At 37.1% G+C, this 17,159-nt stretch overlaps 4 protein-coding genes across 7 annotated transcripts in view; 2 read left to right on the top strand and 2 right to left on the bottom strand.

The window, feature by feature from the left end:
- The window catches only part of LOC110374190 (uncharacterized), a 111,537-nt gene that overhangs the window by 11,871 nt on the left and 82,507 nt on the right, over window positions 1–17,159 (top strand). For 2 of the 4 annotated variants that reach the window (XM_064036534.1, XM_064036531.1), the window contains one exon: window positions 11–48. In XM_064036534.1, coding sequence (XP_063892604.1) covers window positions 11–46 — 36 coding nt within the window. In that variant the 3' untranslated portion in view covers window positions 47–48. Of the gene's footprint in view, window positions 1–10; window positions 163–17,159 lie in introns of those variants that run through there. The other 2 variants (XM_064036533.1, XM_064036530.1) reach the window with 1 other exon arrangement.
- Exo70 (Exocyst 70) lies at window positions 77–7,759 on the bottom strand. Its single transcript, XM_064036537.1, has 17 exons — window positions 7,548–7,759; window positions 7,074–7,239; window positions 6,723–6,850; window positions 6,510–6,584; window positions 6,250–6,367; window positions 5,683–5,894; window positions 5,228–5,292; window positions 5,057–5,157; window positions 4,514–4,704; window positions 3,984–4,148; window positions 3,156–3,294; window positions 2,620–2,715; window positions 2,156–2,262; window positions 1,965–2,071; window positions 1,576–1,669; window positions 554–748; window positions 77–248 (listed from the first exon to the last, which is right to left on the bottom strand). Exons 1-17 carry the CDS (start codon window positions 7,593–7,595, stop codon window positions 207–209), a joined length of 2,049 nt encoding a protein of 682 aa, XP_063892607.1. The 5' UTR covers window positions 7,596–7,759; the 3' UTR covers window positions 77–206.
- LOC110374195 (protein transport protein Sec61 subunit gamma) lies at window positions 9,184–11,156 on the top strand. The gene is made up of 3 exons (XM_021331801.3): window positions 9,184–9,344; window positions 9,441–9,538; window positions 10,765–11,156. The coding sequence occupies exons 2-3, from the start codon at window positions 9,445–9,447 to the stop codon at window positions 10,875–10,877; spliced, it is 207 nt and encodes a 68-aa protein (XP_021187476.1). The 5' UTR covers window positions 9,184–9,344; window positions 9,441–9,444; the 3' UTR covers window positions 10,878–11,156.
- On the bottom strand, window positions 11,247–16,447 carry LOC110374194 (glycine N-methyltransferase). Its single transcript, XM_021331800.3, has 6 exons — window positions 16,322–16,447; window positions 15,005–15,219; window positions 13,839–13,966; window positions 13,228–13,487; window positions 11,957–12,066; window positions 11,247–11,759 (listed from the first exon to the last, which is right to left on the bottom strand). Exons 2-6 carry the CDS (start codon window positions 15,211–15,213, stop codon window positions 11,591–11,593), a joined length of 876 nt encoding a protein of 291 aa, XP_021187475.2. The 5' UTR covers window positions 15,214–15,219; window positions 16,322–16,447; the 3' UTR covers window positions 11,247–11,590.

Below are 17,159 nucleotides of genomic sequence, written 5' to 3'. Positions count from 1 at the left end.
TTTGTTTCAGTGGCCCAAGAGGAAACGAAGCAAGAAGAAGTGGTGAACACACCACGGTGACATAAATAACCGTTAATTAATTGATAATAATTTATTATTGCGTGTTTATATAATCATTTTACTATAAATCTAGTGATTAAATAAATAATGTATTACATCTTTTCCTAGTATATTCTTCCCTAATACTGCTTCTATAATAATATGCTTTAAGCAGCTTCGTCAAAGTAGCCGTCCAGTTGTGCAGCGATCTGTAAGAAGCGAAAATAGTTTAACTTCTTATTATGTAGTGTTTGGGCTTTTAATTAACCCTAATTTTGGCTAAAACAAAATGATCACGTAGCATGGAGTAGTAATTACTAATAGGCGTTTTTATTGTGAAGCTAAAGACCAATTCTTGCTCAAGTATACTAAAGATCTAATTAGACGCTGTGGGTGCAGCGTGAGGTAGTCTCAGACTCTTTCTGACCCATTATGTTCCATATTTATGTACCGGGGGCGCGGTAACTCTCGTTTTAAAATGGAAAAATATTTATTTTTAAAGAATATGTCTTACCTGCACAGGAGTATACTTGACGTATTTATCAGGGTTCTTGCTGAAAGGCGCGGCAACAGCGCGGTCGTACAGCGCGGAGTATCGCGGCAGCAGCGCCTGCTTGTTGTCGCGCTTCAGAGCCTCGCGGAGCTCGGCGTCGGGCACGCTGTACCCGCGCTGCAGACGCGAGATCTCCTCCCACTCGCGGTTGAACGACTGGCAGGGATAAAAAAAACATTAATAGCCAGATCAACCAGTTACTGATAGTTTCTGATAACTTATCAGAAAGTTAAAACTATTTATTTATTTATTTATTTAGGCACACCAACAACTTATTTACAAATACGTTCACATATATACGTTTACAATTGTAATAGGTCCTGCGTAAATATGTCAATTATAGGTGCGCACAACGTTCAAATTAAAAATAACTTAAATTAAACTAAACCAAACTATGCATAACAAAAATAATAATAAAAAAAAAGAAGAAGAATCGATACGAGGCAAATGACAAGGTACTATTCAAATTGGTCAATTTTGTGCAAAATTTAATTTATAAGAGGCATTTATATTGCGCTTATATTTATTATAGGGATCATGGAAAATATCAAAATTGTCTGAGCTCCCGCACAAAGAGTTATATTCACTGCAAATTCGTGCCATAGGCGAGCGTTTACCAACATTGGTTCTGTAAAATGGAATGTGGAATGGTTTGGTGATTGGGTATCGCGGTATTCTGGTGGGAACAGCAAGTTTGATGTGATGAACTAATTCGCTACAATCTGTCTTTCCATTAATGAGTTTGTGTAAGAATTGAATGTCATGAATTTTGCGACGATTATGGAGAGTATTCATTTTAAAGAAATTTAGTCTTTGGTAGTATGTGAAATTCCGGATGAGATATACGCCAGATGTCTGGTAAACGCTCTGGTAACTATAACTTTTAGGGCCGATTTTTTATTATGGAATAATCCAATCCAACTTCTTCGATGTTTAAAGTGAAGTTTAAAGTCTCTTTAAAGTGATAAATAAGAGTGACTTACAGAGAACTTATCCTTGAGCATCTGCCGGTCCTTGTCACGTAACTTCGCAGGCAGAGGTTCATCCAACACCGTATGTGCTAATAGCTTGTTCCAACTAGAACGATAAAATATATTTTCGTTATTTTAAAATATCACAAAACAGAAGAATTATGCTCGTCTTATACTAATAATTACTAATAATATAAAAGTTTTAACTTTTTCTTCTACACCTGCAAACGGCGAATAGATTTTGATGAAACGATATAAAATATAGCAATAATATAGCTCGTCATCAAAATAACATATAGAATTATTATTATCAGGATGGAGGCAATAATTCCCTCAGGACGCAGGTGAAACCGCTGTCGGAAGCTAGTATAATATTAGCAAAACTCTTGTTCTTGAAATACCTCTGTAAGTATGCATTCTTGTGTTCCTGAATCATATCCCTGTAGTTCGCTTCGCATTCCGGCTCAGCAAGCATCAACACGTCTAAAAGACCACTGCGTTGGAGACCCTGAGAAATGAAAACATGATATTATATCAAATAAAGTATTGTTTGGATAAAATATTATCATATAGACCTAAGATGGTACCTTACCTGTAGTAAGTATAAAGTATTGTTCAACAGGAATATAGCTTTCAACGCGTCTGGATACTGTTCACTTTTGTTCCTTAGCGCGAAGTTTAGTTGAGCCAGTACTTTACCTAAAAGAAAAAAAAAACATCATAAAATTGAGTAACTATATGATAACTATATGATTCTTGCAATTCGAGGCATCGAATAAGGTGAACCATAATTTTATCCCATAATATTTTTTGGTTTATGACAAGCGACTTCGTCAATTCTGCTAATGTCAAAAGTAATTTAATAGATTTTCAACTTTATCTCTGAAATATAGGGTTCAATGTTGATTGGGAAAATCACAATAACCAATCCATACATCCATTTCATTTCAGATAAATTATGTAAAATTTTAATCTCTAATCGGATAACAACGTGTGGATCGGTGATTGTAATCCGCAGTTAAGACTTCATATCAGTGAATCAAGTACAAAACTTACGCATATAAATAGCCAACATGGCGGCGTTCCTGTCATGCACGCCGGACAGCTGGCTCACTGCGCGGTTGTAGGACGGCTCTGTAGCCAGCGCTGGTCCTGTACAAAAAAATGATTTCTTATATAACATCTGTGGGATTTACCTTCAAATACGTTAAGGCGTTAAATTTTACCTAAAACTATTTCTATTGCAAAAATGGACAGAGAAAATTAATCAAATTGATTGTAGTTTTAGCATTCGGTCATTATTCAGGTTTATTCATAGCCATAGATAGAGAATAGTACATCAGTACTATTCGAATCGAAGGATTTCGTTGAAGTCAAAACTGAAATAGGATTTGTTAGTAAAAAAAGAGCGTAAAAGACGCTTTAAAACTAGGTGAATCAAAAGGCAATAGGGTCATTCTTGTTTATTGACAAAGGCTATTATGTCCGTCATAAGTGTCGATGGGTTAGTTCGTAAGTCAGTTTTTGGGTTACTCATTACTAAGCATAACATAACATTGTACATAGCAATACATAAGCAGATTCTCTCTCACCGATAGTATTAGCATGTGAGGCGAGTGCCTGGCAGTGCGCGAGCGCGGCGGCGGCGAGCTGGTGCACCGTGCCGTCCACCGGGCCCGCCGCCGCGTCACCCCGGACGCCCTCCACCCACTCCTCCAGGGACTTTATGCACTGCACACGGAGATATGGACATTGTTCAATAATGTCAGGACACCTTTTCACACACGGCCGGTTAGCCCCATGGTAAGTTATTAATTAACTTGTGTTATGGGTGCTAACACAACTGATAAACTACAAATAGCTTCATATATACATATTTATAAATACATATTGAAACACCCAGACCACGGCCAACAAGCATGCTCATCACACAAATGTCGACCGAACCGGGAATCGAATCAGTCCGGCATGGTGACCATTGCGCCATTGCGGTCATCAAACGAGGTGTTAGTTTAGCATCTGTAGGTATTATAATAGAGAACAAAATAACGAGCAGGAAATGCTATAATGGAATATCTAAGAAAGAAGCGTAGCCAAAATGTAACCGTTCATAAGGGACGTTATTGGCTGCGCTCTCATATGCATTCCTTGGAATCCGCAAGGAAAGGAGCTTTAAGATGTCATATTTTAGGTCAATATGGTACCTCCGCTGATCTTTCTTTGATCCGTGGGTATTTGGTAATTGGCAATAAAACGAAAACATGTTGTTGATATAGCAATACACAATACAGTTTTACCAACCATCAGCGCAGCGTCGCGCGGCTTGTCGGAGCTGTGCTAGCGGACACCCTACACATTGTGCTATGCCTTATGTTCGTGCCTAGTATATGACGCAGCAGGCTATCTCGCTATGTACTCACGTGAGCCTGGCAGGCGTGCAGCACGGCGGCGTAGGGCTGCGGCGAGGCGGGCGCCAGGGCTCGCTCCAGCTCGGGCTGCAGGCGCTGCAGCCGCGCCAGCACCGCCCAGCAGCCCGCCGCGCCGCCGCAGCGCGACGCCGCCCGCCGGGACCGCATACACGCGCGCTGAACAAACAATACTTCATAAGAGACATATATGCAACAATGCTGTACTTCCAAATTAACATTACACACCATTTCTGAAAAGTTATATCTAGTACAAAACATAAAGTGCCGTCTTCACGCAGCAGCACGAGACAATGCGCGCACATGACGTCGTCGTACCGTAACGTTGAATAAGCAGTTCGCGCTCCTATCTGCATACTACCTACCTAATTCTACTTAAAATCAAACTTGTTTATATTTTTGACGTGCTTGCGCGTGCAACGTGCTGAAAAGTGCTTAAATGAAATAAATGGTTTGACTTAGAATACTTCGTACCTACTTTTAATTTTAACTTAACAAGTTTAACCACAATCACAATAACCTACCTCAACATCAGCAGCCAATATAGTGAAGCAGTCCTTCAACACGGCCCCCAGCAGTGGGGGCAGCCTCGGCAGCGGCACCAGCCCCAGCAGATGTCGCTGCTCGTGCCGCGCCAGCCGGCAGACGGCGCCGGCCACCGTGCCCGCTATCTCCGCCTCCCACTCGTCTAGGGCTTCGCTACTGTCCTCTGTGTCTGGTTAGAGAATAGTTGTTCGTGATTAAAACCTCGTTTCATAAGAAATTGATTGTTTGTGGGAGGATTCATGCCTGTCTTCGAATGTATTAGACACAAAGTCTTATAAGAACTTTTTGGTTATGTTGCTGTGTATAGCTGCCTTTTTTTTTGTAACCTAAATTCACCAGAGCATCATTATTTATCGAAGTTAGTACGTGTACCTACATTAGTAGGGACTTTTAAGCAGATCGCGATGAACGTATAGAATGCTAATTGCAAGCTGCAGTTGCCAGAAACAGAAAAGTGCTATTATTGTTTATAATTTGTAAAAAATCGGTTATTTTGGTCAAACAAAATTTGGCCTACTTACAAGCTTCACAAATGGACTTCCTTGGTCCTACAGCGAATCCAGTAGTTTGTTCCAAAGTCTGGGAGGCCTTCATCATTATCTTGTTCGCGCGTTTCTCAATACTAAACCAAGAAAATATTGATTTAATTCATAGATAAGGTCAGATAAAAAAATAGAAAACTTATTACTTACACTTTTTGTAGCCTACTTGTTCTTCTCTGGGTGCTGTCTGTGCGATGCAAGTGGTTTTTGGCTCTCTGTTAACAAAATCAATAATTTTAGTTTTATGTATTTGATATTCGCACGCAATTACAGGTAACTCCTATAGGCAGATGTGTTCCTGGGGAGTTTGTTGCGCCACTTCTTCTCAGCAAAACCACATAGGAAGTGGTGGGCGTTTTGCGGGCTATCTTTTGTTTTTTGACGTTCGAAAATTGCTGATTTATCAGCCTAATTTGAATAGTTGAGTTGAGATGAATTTAGATTTAGGGGGACTGGACACTGGTCTTACACAAAAACCTTAGTAGTCAAAAAATTCAATTTTTTTTTTTCTGATATCTGGAAAGTAACTTGTCAATTTACATCTTTTATTTGGGATTCTTTTAGTTGGGAAATAGGCTCGGGAGATGATGAATCTGGAAACCTACCATAAGCGGCGACGCAGCCATAGACCTAGACTTCAGGTAATCCTTGAACGCCACGAGAGAGCTCTTAGCAGCGGGTGCCCGGATGGCGAGCAGCTGGTCGGCGGGCGCCACGCCGGCCGCGCTCAGCCAGGCGGCGGCTGCCCGCATACTCTCTAGTGCTGCGGCTGATGTACTGCCGCTTGTGCTTACTGACACGCTGTCTACGCTCGAGTCTGGATGATAGCAATGAAAAAGCCCAAAATTACTAATTATTTAAAACAAACTGTTTTAAGAGAAACAGATGCATATGTTTTCAATAAAGTTGAGTCTAAATTGGTATTAGAACTAGAAAAATGAATTATAAAAGCTACCTCTTTTACAACTATTTAAGTTTATTTTCGTGTTAGTGGTTTTGGTACGTATCTCAGGGAATCCTGAATTTCCAAAAATTTTAAATTGCAAATCCATCTTGAGATTCCTTAACAATTAACATTAATTTTCTTTTCTGTATAGTAAGAACCTCTGCAGTGGAATCAATAAGAAACTGATAATGATGAATCACAGTAGAGAATATTAAGTTAAACTAACCTTCCTCCAGTTGTATCATGTCCATGAGGGTTGTGGGTGACAGAGGCCTGGTGTTGCGGTTCAACAGGTCTTCAAAGGCATTCTCCAACTTGGAGACACCAGTATTGTATAGCTGATTCTGTTGGGTAAAACAAACTATGAAAATAATGAATCTCTTCAAGAAGTCATTAAAAAGTCTGCCTATCAGATTTTTACTGATTAACCTGGCATTAATTGAGAAATTAAAAATAAAATAAAAAGGAGTGTAATAAAGTACTTACAATGTTTTCTAATTCAACACTCTGTGGATTGTTCTTGTTGAAATATCCTTGTGCATCAGCCAGTTTGTCGAGAGCCTGCAAAAAAAGTGAAAATGATTTTGATTTATTGATTGAGCCCTTAGAGCTTTTTCAACATTTAAATAGCTATTTTTTTAACACTTAGGTCCAACATTATAATTCAATTGATTTGTTTTTGGTCTATTTGAAACTTACCTCAAGATAAACATTGAGAGACTCAGTGGTGCTTGTGTGAGGTCCAGCCTGTATGAGGTCTGCCAGCTCTCTGGACACCATGTAGTAGTTAATCACATGGTCCAGGGAACGGACTGTGCGCTCCATGTCTGCAAATAAAGGACAGAATGAACACATTTTCAACGGCTTTATTATCCTGCCAGAGTACCAATTCGCATGCAATTTTAAACCTTAATGCCATGAATACTTCCATTTTCTCATTGTGTACTTCCATCAAATTAAGATGCCCTAAGAAGCATTTTCTAAACAACAACATGCAACATTTAGATATCTTACAAACAACTATATGCATTACTGAATTGCCTCGCTTACTTTGATGTATATGCTGCAGTCTAGCAGTGTCTCCATACAGAGGCAGTACAGCAGTCTCCAGCTGCTGCAGCCTCTGTTCACAGGCTCCCAGGACGTTGCACACATCATTGGCAAGAGTTGAGCTGCGCTTAGCAGCTGCTTTCAACTCTTGTATGTTTGTCATTTCCTGCAATCACAACATTTTATAAGGATAACAAGCTCAGTGATTGTGATCATTTTCAATTTTACGTTCAGTGCAAGTACACCGAAAAAAATACTGTAGATACTGAGGAATATAAGTAGAAAGAATACTGATTCATAATACATAATGAAAACTTGACACGCCCCCAAAACATCAACTATAGGTACTATTTGCTGAACGTTATCAATTGTAGGATAGCTTTCGCAGTAACAGTATAATATGATGTTTAGATTACACTGCTAAGTATTAAGGATAAGAAGTAAAATAACTCGAGAATAAAGTAGTAAACATACCTTTCGTAACTTCATTTCTATTTCGAATTTCTTCTCTACCGCGTACATCTTGGATGTTAGAATCTTATGTGCAGTACTTTTGTAGTCCAACCTCTGATATCCTTAATTTAAATCATAGCATAGAACACGTCATAAAAAATATTAAAATTGATTATAATCAATGTTGAAAATATTTTGGCTTTCTTTTCAAAGAATTTGACAATGTCACAGTGACACACACTAATCACTAATGACTAATGTTTTCACTGCCAATGTCAGCCACTGCTTCTGTTACTGTCAGCTGTCAACCAAGCAGCCTTATCGGGCCAAGTTCGAATCGAATAGGCAGACAAAGTTTTTCTACTGGGGCCCGATTCTCCAATTTTTACTTAAGCAACATACGATTCACGTTCGACTGCGATCCAATCCCGACTCGATTACGATTGAAACGTATGTGGCATTCCGCAATTTTTTTTTATAAACGTTTTTATCCTTTTCTGTCATTCAATAATGAATCATTATGACATATTCTTTTGTCTAGTTGTCATGTAGCGCGACTGCTGTGCAGTTCGATACCCGGGTAGGGCCGAAATTGATTTGTAAAATTACTGCATCGACGTATCTATAGTGGCTTGGGAATGGGATTGTAGTAAGCATTCAAGTGCGAACTGACATTTATTTATTTAACAGTTTATGTACACACACAGAATACAGACAAGAAGAAAAGTAGAACAAATAGTACAAAGGCACAGCTTATTTCATAAGAAATCTCTTCCAGCTGGCCCGTTATGAGAGTATGTTCTAAATTAAAACCCTAATGTTCTAAATTGAAGCCGTGAAATTGAGAAGTCGCGGTGGCCTAGTGGGCAAAGAACCAACCTCTCGAGTATGAGGGCGCGGATTCGATCCCAGGTCAGGCAAGTACCAATGCAACTTTTCTAAGTTTGTATGTACTTTCTAAGTATATCTTAGACACCAATGACTGTGTTTCGGATGGCACGTTAAACTATAGGTCCCGGTTGTCATTGAACATCCTTGGCAGTCGTTACGGGTAGTCAGAAGCCAGTAAGTCTGACACCAGTCTAACCAAGGGGTATCGGGTTGCCCGGGTAACTGGGTTGAGGAGGTCAGATAGGCAGTCGCTTCTTGTAAAGCACTGGTACTCAGCTGAATCCGGTTATACTGGAAGCCGACCCCAACATAGTTTGGGAAAAAGGCTCGGAGGATGAGGATGATGTTCTAAATTGAAGCTGCAATAATTTTGTTTTCAGGATATTGTGATTAAATAAAAAAAATATCAGTTTGTTTCTAAATAAAATATGTAATGGTGTTTTGTATTTTAAAGATAAATTACCGCTTCTGTCCTAAGTAGCATAAAATATTCCTTAACTATTAAAAGTTTCACTGGTTAAATCGAAGCACCATAAAATCTATTAGAGCACTTAAGCTGTAAAAGCTTTCTTTGGAAATAGCCGTGAAGTAATTTGAAAAATTGCAAACGTAATATACAATTAATTTTTTAAAATAAAATTACATGGAAGAAAGATCCGTTAAGCTACAATTAGTTAAAATTGAGAAATAAATGTATTCTGATTTAAAATTGATAAAAAAAAACAAACTACTGCCAACTCGAATTTTTGACAGAATATCCGAACGCGTAATGTGTGGTGACGTGCCGTGAATCTCGAAACGTGGCTGACGTTTGCGTTGTTTTGTCAGTTTTCCTTTCGTTATTTCCAACATCGGTGGCCGCTAATAGTGCGCTAAATTGCGTTTCGCAAAGTATTATCTAAAAACTTAATACTTTAATTATTTCAAGTAAGTAATAGTGATAATATAAGCATTAGTCCATTGGAATCGTATTGGAAATTCGGGTTTAGAGGTTTAACTAACTGTTTCGTGTCCTATTTCTAGAATAATGGATCAAATCGCGAAGTTCGTAGAGCCTGGCAAGCAGTTCGCCAAGGACTCCATCAGACTGGTGAGGAGATGCACCAAACCAGACAGGAAAGGTGAGTTTATTCATTTATGTTTATAACTATTGCTGTGTATCAACAGTTACGTTGTTGGCACTATTCCACGGAGGTCCCGTTGTTTCTAGAATCTAAATGAATTAACCTCTTTACTATGACTGAAAGTTACCCTAATTCGTTACTAGTTTCAGTGTAATTGGTGTGCGTAATCAGTTTATTAACTGGAACTGAACATATGTTACAAAAATATAGGTACCAACCCTATCTACTAAATCAGTGTTTTGAAGAGAAAGTTATATTGCTGAAAGAATGTTAAAGTTTAAGTGATGTAGGTCCTGTGAACATTGCTATTCCGCATAGAAAGACCTCTATTTTCATCATTAAAGAATTTTATGCCCACAATAAATTATACAGTGTTGAAACCTCATCAAGTTCTGATGATGACATAAAACTCTTATATGAAGTCAAGAAAGTCTTCAAACTGCTATGATTTGTGAGTTCTAGTAGCCTAGGTTTTATCTCAATGCAATTAGCTATAGGAAATTCTGTCACTTTTGCCACGGATATTGTTAGCTAATTTTAGATTTTATTTAAGACTAAATGCAGTGTTTTAAATGAACCTAGCCAAAAATATTGATTAATATCATAATCTATAATAATAATTGGAAACTTTCTGTAGGATGTTACCAGTATCATTCATGTTCTTAGCTCCTTGATAGCTGAAATAGAGAGATTTAACTGTGTCAGTTATAATGCTGCCTCAATAATTATATACCAAGTTCATAAGAGGTTGTTACTTCTTGCAAGTGATTTCAATCCTTATTGACTTGAACTGACTGACATGCATTCAATGCATGTTGGTATATTTATATTATAGTGATTCATTGAGTCGGTCGCTGACAATATGTTAGGAACCACCTTATGTTTCTAATGTTTGTATCAAATTAGTATCATTCTATTTCTGAAGTGTTCATTTGTTGGTTTACTGTGATTAGATAAATTTCTATTTTCATATACAAATAACTATGTAACTACTTCAAGCCTATTGATTTATTAGTATAGAATTAGATAGTGATACTCCTCAATCATTGTCAATGTCAAAATCATGCTAATTAGAGAAAATGCATTGTGCCTCGCGTAGATTTGCGCACCAGTATACAAGGGGTTAAAGTGGCTGGAAAGAAGAGGCTGTAAAGAACAAACTTCCCAGCAAAGTGCAATTGTACCTTTCTAATATTAACCAAAAACTGTATCTTTGTTTTCAGAATTCCAAAAGATTGCCATCGCCACAGCCATCGGTTTCTGCATCATGGGCTTCATCGGATTCTTTGTCAAACTGATACACATTCCCATTAACAACATCATTGTCGGATCATAGACTGCCTAGTTTAGTTTTAGACGTAATTCTACATTTAAGACCTCCAACAACTCTATAAGTTATCTGTCGTAAATTTCATTTATAATTGTTTCTTAAAAAAATAAATTATTCAATAAACTTTTCTTTATTTTTCACTGGCAACTAGCTAGATCTAATCTATACCTGTGTGCATGAATGAAATGGTTAGTTATCTGAATTCTGTGTACCTCATTGATTTTGATTATGTGTAATATATTAAAATAAATTCTATATTTATTAAATATATTAGATCTATAATTATCTGGATTTTTTTCTCTTTCAAAAGCATTCTCTTTTATTTTTTGGGTAAGGTCGTAGCCTTTTGGTAAACTACATAATAAAAGACAGGAAAACAAGTAACAATTTTATTCAATTAATAATAATGTCATTTTTGTGTTTCATTCAAACTATTGGATTGAGTAGGTAATTACATTTGGCACTATTACAGTAATTTCACTCTGAATCTTATTATATATTTGAGACAAAGAAAACCTATTACTTACCTAGGAATATAATAATTAATTTGTCTTAATTTTACTATAAATAATTTTGCATTTTGCATTTGAGCTAACCACATGGACGCCTGTTTACAGAATAACTAGAAATCAGGGAAAAAGTTGTAAGCGATGTTAGTGTCAAAATTACCTAAGGAAAGGTACGACAAACTAAATTATTTATTAAAACTAATATCTTAATTAATCCCTAGCTTTTTCAAGAACGTGGATGTAGAAGCTTGGTACTTTAACTTCACTCAATGGTTTGAAGTCAGCGTATATTTTGTGGGTAGCCCGGTTGTCGAATGCCTCATCCAGCATTTGCGTGAATTTCTCCAATTTGTGGGGGAAGTAGCACAACCGGAATTCGCTGAAATATATAAAAGAAACATTTTACATGATAATTAAAAAGGTATACTCAAATAGTGCAGCTACTAATTGCTGGGTGGAAATTGATATCCACATGTATGCCTTTCGAAAAAGTCGAACAGTTACGCAATAGTGTATCTAACCAGGCAATCAAGGCTTTTTGCCAGTTTGTAAGGAGAAGTAACTGGAATATCTCACCTCTTCTCGTTATTGCTATCATCAGTGGTTATGCAGTAGTCCAGAGCGACCAGCTGAGGTTTACCCGATACGACTAGCACCGAGGTCTTGATGTCTACTGGATATTTGCACTGGAAATAAATTAATATTTTTAATACTGGTTTTTGAACATTGCTCTAGTGCCCTAGCCCTGTGCCTGTGTACTGGTTGCAGAAAAATAAAGTGCACCTTCGTACGAGCGGTTAGCTCACAGCCTAATGCCTAGCTTAGTGCCTAATTGATAACAGGAGATTGAACGCGTAGCTTTCCATACCCTTGCTTGTTTCTGCTAAATTAACTAAGCCCGATGAGTTTTCAAGTAAGTTTGGTATTCGTCGGTTCAAAGATTCACATCATATTTCTTCGAGCACAATTTTCCGTATTGCGCAATGCACAATGCACTTACTTAAACTCTATCATTAAATTACCCCTCTATCATTGTTGGAATGCAAAAGAAGGAAATGCAGCAAGAAGATATTTAATAAAAGATGAGAAAATATACTGACTTAAAAAAATATATAGGTACCTACTAAGGTAAGCAGTTTGCAGAGCAAAATAAAACGAATAGGCAGCTATTTTATGAATGTTAATCGATACGCATTAAATCCTTGAACTGTACAAGTTCACGTACCGAACATAACGTGTCTATTTGTCATCGTCTCAGCTTGTTTATCATCTCCCACTGATAAAATTGAAAACTCAACGTTGACCTGTTATGCCTGTTATTTAATAAAATTATCATCTGCCCCAATAAAATAATAGTTCGATAAACATGCTATTACCATATAATATGGACCCGAAAACAATTTCTGATAAGTAGTGAAATTGTTGACAAAATTGCATGGAGACAGAATTGTGGGCGGGTATTATCACCACTATCTTCTTTCTCAGCAATTATAACAATAATATATTGTTTGTTTTTAATACAGGTGCCATTACGGATTTTAACCGGTCAAAACTGGTTGATTTATATCGATAAAGAGAGTTAAAATGCAGTTAGGCATAAGTTACGCATAATTACAGATAATACGTTAAATTCAATATGGAGTTAAGCAGTGAACATGGTATGACGATCACACGGCATTACCTATGCCTGTTCTAAAAGCTCATCTATTAGGCTCCTACTTAGAAATTCGTGATTCCAGTGGGCACCTACCTACTCGGATCTGTACCCTTGTGTCCCGGAACGTGCAGATTGAAAGAGATTGAAGATGGATTGAAATACAGTAGGGACCCACAGAATTCATACTTACATTATAATAAATAGAGTGTCCAGGAGTAGCCCCGCTATCAATCATGGCATCATAATTCCTGTGGTCAATGAACAGCAAACCGCCGGGTTTCAGACATTCCGCGAAGTTCCTAAGGCACATTTTCTGCATTCTCTGGTCGCCATACTCGTCTAAAAGATGGGCGAAGGAGTTTCCAAGGCAGATGACAGCGTCGAACTTGGTACCGGGTAAGAAGGACTGAATGTCACGAGGTAGAGTTTCCCAATTCGCTTCTTCGATAACTGTAAAGAGAAAACAAATTATAAAAATGACTGTTTTGTTTTTTTTTGTTGCTTTATGTACCTATCGATAATATAGTCTTTTGGAATTTCATTTACCCAATGACATATTTCATAAACTTCCTATACCTATTTAATTACCTTTATATGAAGTTATGGTGCATACAATTTAAATGAATCATTGGGAATTTTATTCTGAACTTTTCTTATTGCATTTTTTTCCTCCTAAACTCTGAAGAGCTGCATAGGGAAATACTTGGTTGTGAAAGTAGGTACCTAATTGCTCTCAATAGTTCGTTACATTCAACAGATTCTACCGAAAAACGTCCAGTTAATTAGAGGATTGGTACCTACTCCATTCGTCGTATTTGGAGTCTTTCCTCTTGTCCCACCGGGCCTTGAGCGCGTGCTTCAACATCTTGTCTGAAGCATCCACTGACACCAGCTTGAAGCCTTCGTCTACCAGCATCATCGAGTCTATTCTGTAACATTCAAATTTGTTCAATTCAAAGAGGTTGGAAGTATCTAAGCACTTTGGGAGAAAATGAGGTTCACTGGCCGACTTTTACGATTGCAACTTTGTAACGTTACGGGGTTCCCCGGAATGAGAGTTTCATAATATATGAAGTGTTGAAACGCATTCAAAGAATGCTATTTGTTCATAGTTTCATTACAATGTAACACTGATATAAGAAGATAACTTTTGATAACCGAGGGCTTCCAAGTTTAGATGTCTTTCTTAACATGTATTTCGTTCCTATCACGAAAGGTAGTCATAATGTATTTTTTATTCGATCCTACATTCGTCAGTAGCGGTTACTTTCACTACCTTATTGTCAGTCTTGCTAACTGTGTCGTAAGTGTTCTGAGGTCATACAGACTTGCTATTAGAATTAGACCATATAGCATCAAGTTCACATATTTGAGATACCTTATCACAATTTCAGTAACGTTCTTAAAAGTTAGGTACTCCAGGATTCGCAAAAATGTTTAGTAGATAAATCAAGAAAGCTGCTTTCTATATCTACTAGCGAAAGCTTGAATTCAGCAGCATGTTTAGTTATCCGATAAAATTTCATGAAACTTAACTGTTCGCAATACCGGATTTCGTCAGTAAAATCTGTTGTCGTATAACTGGCAAAGTTCAAAGATAATATAAGTCTTGTTTACATACAATATCGACAAATGAGACATTATCGCGTTTGCTAAATATCTCGTCTTGATTACAAAACATCGGTGATGAATGATACCTATTGATATTAATATTATTAATTGCGAAGTGATCTGAAAACTGAAATAAGCTGTCTTGAAAACTGGTTATAAGTGAAAGATACTGTGAAAATGGAAAAGTTGCAGAATGACTTCTGTTTCTATTTGAGGAATAGGGCACGGGTATATTGTAATGTGCTGCACTCAAGTGGGAGTTTTATAACTCCGTACTTCTGAAGGGTTTCTTGGGGATTCGGGTTCAGTTTACACCGTCTACCTATTGCAAGGTAAAAAAGTTCAATGAATCTTACCCAGTACCGCAAGCTGTGTCCAGAACCTTCTTGCAGCCATTCTTCCTGAGCAGGCCGATCAAGAAGTCCTTATAGTTCTGTGTCCTCTGGTTGCTGTCTCCGATGAATTTGTTCCAAGTCCTGGCCGCCTTGCCATCTGCATACTGATCCTTTACTCCCTCCGAAGGTATACCTTCAGATCTCGAGTGGAAAACTTGATCGGCTGACATGGTTTACTGAAGGGAGAATAGAGAATTGATGAAATAGGGAGAGAAATTCCTTAAAATTGGTAACTGGCTAGATTTTTAAACTTTCCCATTGTTTTTTTTTTTTGTATTTTATGGGGTCAAAATTATATATTGGTAAGCTTTGGAATAGAGTTTCGGCGTATAGGTATTATAATATTGGCGTTTGTGAACTCAAACAAGTTTTAAAAAATTCTGGGAGCCTTACGAAGCCCTGTTTTCCAAACCCGGCTACTCTTATTTTCATCCTAAATGCCACTGACGCAAGATGATGCAATGGCAATAATATTATGTTGTTCTCTCTTTATCAGACATGATAACAGATTCACCGCTCGAACATTGATTCACTGTATCTCGAGAGATTGCGATACTTAAATTGTTTTGGATCGATATTTCCTGTTCATACATGAATTGGCTTTAGGTGGCAATACGATAAAATCGCCTGTCATCGTGATAAAGTAGAGTTATAATGAAGACAAAATTAACTCGTTGGCGTAGTCGTCGAAAGCGAGACTACTGACTCGAGTTCGAATTCCGGGACATCCCAATAATTTGGATCATTTGAAATAACGAAACATTAATTATAATCAATTTTGAAAAATATTATTATTAGGTACAGATATAGAACCGATTATGTAATCTAGGTGAAACAACAAAATTCTTATGCGTAACTAAATTATTAAAGCGTATAAATGTGTATAATTCTCATCTTATTTGAATAACATGTTTACAATCAGACAATCAATGCGTAGCTTCATTCAATATTTCATTCGTCAATGAAAACATCAAAACAGGTCGTAGGTTCAATTCCCGACTGAAGTAAATAATGTTACGAAGAGGTGTTAATGTGTAATCAATTATAACATGGCACATGTAAACTCATAACATATTGCATCAGTTTTCGTTATGGTATTGTATTTGATAAATCAATGGAAATATAGTCCATAACATTAAAAGTAAGAGTGGAACGCATACCAAAATGTTTTTGTCCAAAATCAAAAATTGAAAGATTTTATTTATGTAACTTGTTATTTTTTTGCTCACTGTATCACAGTTGGTCTCGTGTTTATAAAGTCACGTAAAATTAACTTACGAGGTAAAGTGGAGTGGCCGCGAAGACGTCGCGAATCTGACTGATTGCGGTTCTCAGACGACACGAATTATAACCGTTGTGTGCACACTCGAACGCTTTCCTAGACACTGGTGGAAAACAAATGTGTGTGATACTAGTGTAATAACGAAAATTAATATTATTTACTGTTACTCTGTGATTGCTAGGTGTCTAGGCTTTTCTTGGCCTTGCTTTACGATATTGAATCTTCAGTTAAAGAAAAACAGTTGCATTTACACTGTGTTCTGATTATGGTATAGGGCTTTTGTCAGCTACACGAGGAACACGAACTAAGTAGGTAGTTTTCCGCGGTTAAGACAACCAAGCATTAGTTTTTCTTTTAGCTTATAAGAGGACGTTATGAAACTACAATCTTATGCGGAGTGTTCGGGAATTTAATTTAATTTGTGCTATTGAAACTTAAGTACCGACCTGTGTACTGAAAATTGAATAGGGGACTGTTCTTCAAACCTCGTAGGAGTAAAGGTTAGATTATCTCAGAAAGATAACAGGTAGGTACATAGATACGAACAACGAATAGATAGTATGTTTCAATTGATTCCTGGTAGTTCTTATAACTCTCATTAACTTTTACCAGCATTTAGGTAATATTCGCATTCTGAGTCAGTTCAATTATAAAAATTAAAAACATTGTATCGTTCATTTATAATAAGTTAATGATACAATGACAGTGCTACATTTATCTAAAATTTAAGATAACACACATTATTGAGCTTAACGCGGAACTGAATGTTATGAAACTAAAAAGTATCGTGATCGAAATTAACGTGGCTTTTTAAATAATAATAGAAGATATTTG

This window comes from Helicoverpa armigera, chromosome 10 (assembly GCF_030705265.1).
Source record: "Helicoverpa armigera isolate CAAS_96S chromosome 10, ASM3070526v1, whole genome shotgun sequence".
In the NCBI taxonomy this organism is placed as follows: domain Eukaryota; kingdom Metazoa; phylum Arthropoda; class Insecta; order Lepidoptera; family Noctuidae; genus Helicoverpa; species Helicoverpa armigera.
The sequence above is the reverse complement of the archived record's forward strand: the minus strand, read 5'-3'. Positions and strand labels throughout refer to the sequence as shown.